Source organism: Macrobrachium rosenbergii, chromosome 14 (assembly GCF_040412425.1).
Source record: "Macrobrachium rosenbergii isolate ZJJX-2024 chromosome 14, ASM4041242v1, whole genome shotgun sequence".
In the NCBI taxonomy this organism is placed as follows: domain Eukaryota; kingdom Metazoa; phylum Arthropoda; class Malacostraca; order Decapoda; family Palaemonidae; genus Macrobrachium; species Macrobrachium rosenbergii.
Window position 1 is genome coordinate 33,707,384 of NC_089754.1, and position 5,000 is coordinate 33,712,383.

General features: G+C 33.9%; 1 protein-coding gene across 2 annotated transcripts in view; it reads left to right on the forward strand.

Annotated features, from left to right (window-relative positions):
• The window catches only part of LOC136845903 (homeobox protein CHOX-CAD-like), a 58,941-nt gene that overhangs the window by 7,848 nt on the left and 46,093 nt on the right, over positions 1-5,000 (forward strand). The window contains exon 2 of one of the 2 annotated variants that reach the window (XM_067116382.1): positions 3,252-3,290. The exons of the other annotated variant lie outside the window; for it this stretch is intronic. Within the exon in view, the coding sequence (XP_066972483.1) occupies positions 3,252-3,290 (39 nt within the window). The remainder of the gene's footprint in view (positions 1-3,251; positions 3,291-5,000) is intronic. 2 annotated transcript variants of the gene reach the window in all.

Genomic DNA, 5,000 nt, shown 5'->3' on the forward strand with positions numbered 1-5,000 from the left:
TGTTTTCTCTGAGGCTCAGTTTATTTTCGCGTGAGAGTCTAAGATCGAATCTAAAATTATTCTACGGCGATGTTTAGTGTTTTTCTTAATTGGCATTTTTTTAGTATAGACGTAATGAGTGCTCATTACGATAAAGTTAACAGCCATAGCTATTAAGAATGCATAATTAAGTTCATCCTAATGGTTTTGCTTTTTACTTTTTTTTGTTCGTAAAGTAAGTGATGAGTTATTGATAATGTTTTGTGAAGCTTGTTAATAAAATTATTTGCGCCATGCAAATGCAGTTATCTTTCGTAGTTTGTAAAAATATATTATATATATATATATATATATATATATATATATATATATATATATATATATATATATATATATATATATATATATATAAATATATATATATATATATATATATATATATATATATATATATGTGTATATATATATTATATAAGATCGTTCTAATTGAACTTATGAGACTATTTTAGCGTTCAATCTTCTCTTCCTATATATAGTTGAACTATATATATTTCTCTCATGTCTGGTTTGGTATTCTTAAGAGTTTAAGGGGATGGGATTTTCGCTTTATCATCAGCCTGTGTTATAGTTCCGTCTGGTTTGGGCCATCACAAGGGGATGGGATCGTTATTCGGCCTTGTTTAGTTCCGTTCTTATTATTATTATTATTATTATTATTATTACTTTCAACTCCCTGTATCCCATTTCCAATTATCACAAAGATTATTTGGATAAACGCGCATTATTATTATCGTTATTATTATTATTATTACACTGCTCTTCCCCTATCTCCTTTTTAATTTCGTTTTGTCAGTCTCATTTATGTATTGTGCTCGCTCCAATTCTTAATTTTTTTATGTAACCATGCTGGCTAAAAGGTGTATTTTCAAAGAGAGAGAGAGAGAAGGCATGATTTTCATTGCGTAATGTAATAATTATTCCCAAAGACCCGTTGCCAGTGTGGTGGTTTTATGGGCAGTTCATCATCCTAGTTTGATCAGCTGTTTAATTTCATAAATTACGAATGTATCTTCGTTGACGCAGACTTGTCAATAAACACTAGGGGATTTTAAAGCCGTGTGAATTTGAGTATTGGAATAAAGAGCTTCATTTAAACTGTAGAATGAAATTATGCTCCTTTCATTGCAAGGATACTCTATGTTTGGGTTATTTAAAATGTATGTTGAAATGATCATTGATAGGATATTATATAATTAGTTCAGTATCATTATCGTTATCGTTATTATTGTGTAGCTGAAATGTAGGAAATGCTTCACCTTGTAATAGCAGTTGGTATTTGTTGCAGTTGCTAACGGTATTGTAGTTTATGTTTATTGAAATTTATCTCTCTCTCTCTATATATATATATATATATATATATATATATATATATATATATATATATATATATATGTGTGTGTGTGTGTGTGCGTGTTTGTGTATGTGTGTGTGTGTATCCAATGCAGCACGAAGGAACGCGTGCTTGAGAATATCACTGAGTCCACGTCGGAAGGTGAGAACCGGGACTTTGAACAAGTACTTTCTTAGTTTATTCTACATTTTCAAGTTCACACTACTAAAGTGCTCGTTCAAAGTCCCGGCTTTCACTCACTTTTGACGTGGACTTAGTGAGATATATATATATATATATATATATATATATATATATATATATATATATATATATATATATATATATAGTATATATATATATATATATATATATATATATATATATATATATATATATATATATATATATATATATATATATATATATATGTGTGTGTGTGTGTGTTTGTATATATGTACCTACATTTATACTTAGTTCCAACTTTGTGTCACCCAAAAGCCCGATGTACACCTGTTGGGCATTTGTGGCTTTGCACCAGATGTTCACCAAGTGAGAACATTTCGTTTCCTGGTGAACTTGAAAAAGAAAAAAAGACGCTGTATATCACAAAAAAAAACCCAAGACTGGCAATCTATATTTCAGAAGTCCTGCTGGTCAGTTGATGAAGGGAATTTCTCGTCTGCAATATGTCAACGTAAAAGTTGCCTCTTGTTTGTTGCTCGCTGCAGTAAAGCTGAAACGTCAAGTCTGTTCGTTATTCTCAGTCCATAAATTCGTCTGGAGACTGACAGCCATTTTGAATGTGTCCGAAAATGTCTGAGATTGTGGGGAGTTTCGAAATGGGTTTTTTTTTCTATTGATTGTGTAAATATTAATAAGATATTTACCCTTCGGAGGGCTGGGAAGTTTCAAATTCGGTTTTCCTTGTATTAATTATGTAAATATTCATAACAAATTACTTACCCTTCATCGGGTGGGTTTTTCTTTATCCGCTGCTAGGTAAAGATTGGGTTCGATTTAAATTGCAGTGATATTCACTGCAGTGACCCTAAAATGTGAAGCATGTTATTTGATGATAATGGAATTAATATTTGAATTTAAGCATGTAGACAGGGAAAGTGTATGATTTTTTGGTGTTATTCAATTAAATCGTTTCCGTATTTGCCAAAGTTAATCGTAATTATTCATACAGAAAAAACGATAATGGGGTTCTTCATAACTGGTTCACTTCCAAGTTACGTAATGCATCTAGGGACAAATGTTTTCAAAGACTAGAGCCCTGTCTTTATTTTTGGTCGTACTTGACGGAGATGAAATTAAATATACGGGCTATTTAAATTTGAAATTTCCTTTAATATGACAACTTATCCTTATAATTCCAGAAAAAGGATTCAGCAAAACTCCAGATGCTATTCGTTGACAGAAATAACAACCCAATTTTTCCCTGACCAAAGATTGTTAGTGACGAAATCTACATGTATTCCTCATTAGCACCTGTACCAACTCTCTCTCTCTCTCTCTCTCTCTCTCTCTCTCTCTCTCTCTCTCTCTCTCTCTCTCTCTCTCTCTGAAAATTAATTTTGCTCTCACTGAAAATTGGGAATGACTAACACTACATAAACCCTTCATTAATACGTTTACCATTTCTTTCTCTCTCTCTCTCTCTCTCTCTCTCTCTCTCTCTCTCTCTCTCTCTCTCTCTCTCTCTCTCTCTCTCTCTTTTCTCAAAATGAAGTCACGCCATCAGCGCTGCTACGGTTTTCGCAGGGGGAGCTACTGTATGTCTCATCTTTGCCCTTACATTAACAAAAGTAGTAGATTACGTGCCCAATGCAGCCACTGGAAGAATACTGAATCCGCACTTTTCTCTTACTTATAGATGGCGCCTACCTGGACTTGGACGGACTAACGATGAAAGGTCAGTAAATTGAATGCTTGATTGGCCCCCAACCCTCCCCTCCCCCAATCCCAATTTCCAGGTCCTTCCTCTCACCCCCTCCCCAAAACATCCAGGTCCCTCTCCCCCTCCTCCCCCAACATGCCGTGTACTTCATTGATCTAGCACCATCTACTATCTCCCCTTCCCCCCTCCCCCGCTCCCCGTCAATTATACGGAGCGTGACCTCTGACCCCTCCACCGAGCCCCCCCTCCTTGCAATTATGCTTAACCTCCCCTTCCCGGATGTATGTTGCAATGTCGGGGGGAGGATTTTTGTATTTGGTCACGACGACAAAGATATCGTTGGATCTTATGGAAATGCGTCATGAAAACTAATGCTTATTTTTTTTTTTTTGTAACTAATTTCTAATATCTATTTACTTCTATTTCTATGATTGCCTCATTTTCATGCGTTACGTTTTTGGAGGTCTGAGTTTCCTGGAAACTAAAAAAATTATAAAAGAGTCGACTGCAGTTACCAAAATGCCCACTGGTTTTTCCAGTCCATAATTATTCATTTAAACAACTATACTTATTTTTGGAGGGCCTCGTCTGGTCCACCCGTCGGTCCAGATTTGTCATGTAGCAGTTTGTATTCACTCAAATAATATCATATTCACTCGTTTTAAATTGGTTTTGAATAGGTGGTTTTTAGTTTCTTAATTCGGTTTTTTGGGGGTTGAATAGCGCATTCAAAGCTGCTTTTTTTTGCAATATCTTTATCGCATCTTGGTGTCATTGTTCTATATTTGTCTATACTCCTACGTGATTTTTAGGCATCCTGTGGTATAGTTTTATAAGAGGTCGTTTACATATTCTTTTGTTACCGTAATATGCATAAAGAAAACATATTCTATAATCAATTCTTACTTTAAAAGGTAGCCAGTGAGACTCGGTATGACTATCGGTGACCCTATCTCGTGGGGAATTATTCATTTTTAATTTTGGTTACTTTGTTGATTAAACTCTGCAGCATTTGCTGATTAAACTCTCCAGCATCCTCAATAAGCAGTTACACCTTCATACAGTAACAGCAGTCTGGATTTGTGATTGCCTAGTTATGTATAAGTGTTGCTAACGCATCTGCATTTAGATATTTCTTCATGAAGGCTACATTTTTTTGGGTAATAGGTCCTATTTAAACTACACGTCTAAGTTTCTTGCTCTCGTTACTATTGGCACTTTTGTCTGGTTTATTTTTTCGGTTGTAATATAAAGATTTGTTCAAGTTTTTTTGCGTTTTCATGTTCTTTGTGTTTTTTTTTTTTCCATCCAGTTACTGACGTCCTCGTTTGTGTTCCCAATTTTTGTCTTAATTTCTTGAATGGGAGTCCATCATCCACGAAAAACTTACAATTTACTTCATGTTTTTTCATAGTCCAGGATAATTAGTGTGTATATGTTAAATAGTATCAGTCCAAGGACTCCGCCTTGTGGTACTCCTTTTGACGTGGGAGATGGCTCTTAAACACTTGTAGTATACCATTTTCAACACGCATCCATTTTTAGTGTTTGATAACAAGAGTGCAACTAGTATCATACGTCTGGTAATGTTGATTTTGCACGCTGTATATATATGTGTGTGTGTATGTATGTGTATGTATATATATACATATATATATATATATATATATATATATATATATATATATATATATATATATATATATATATATATATATATATATA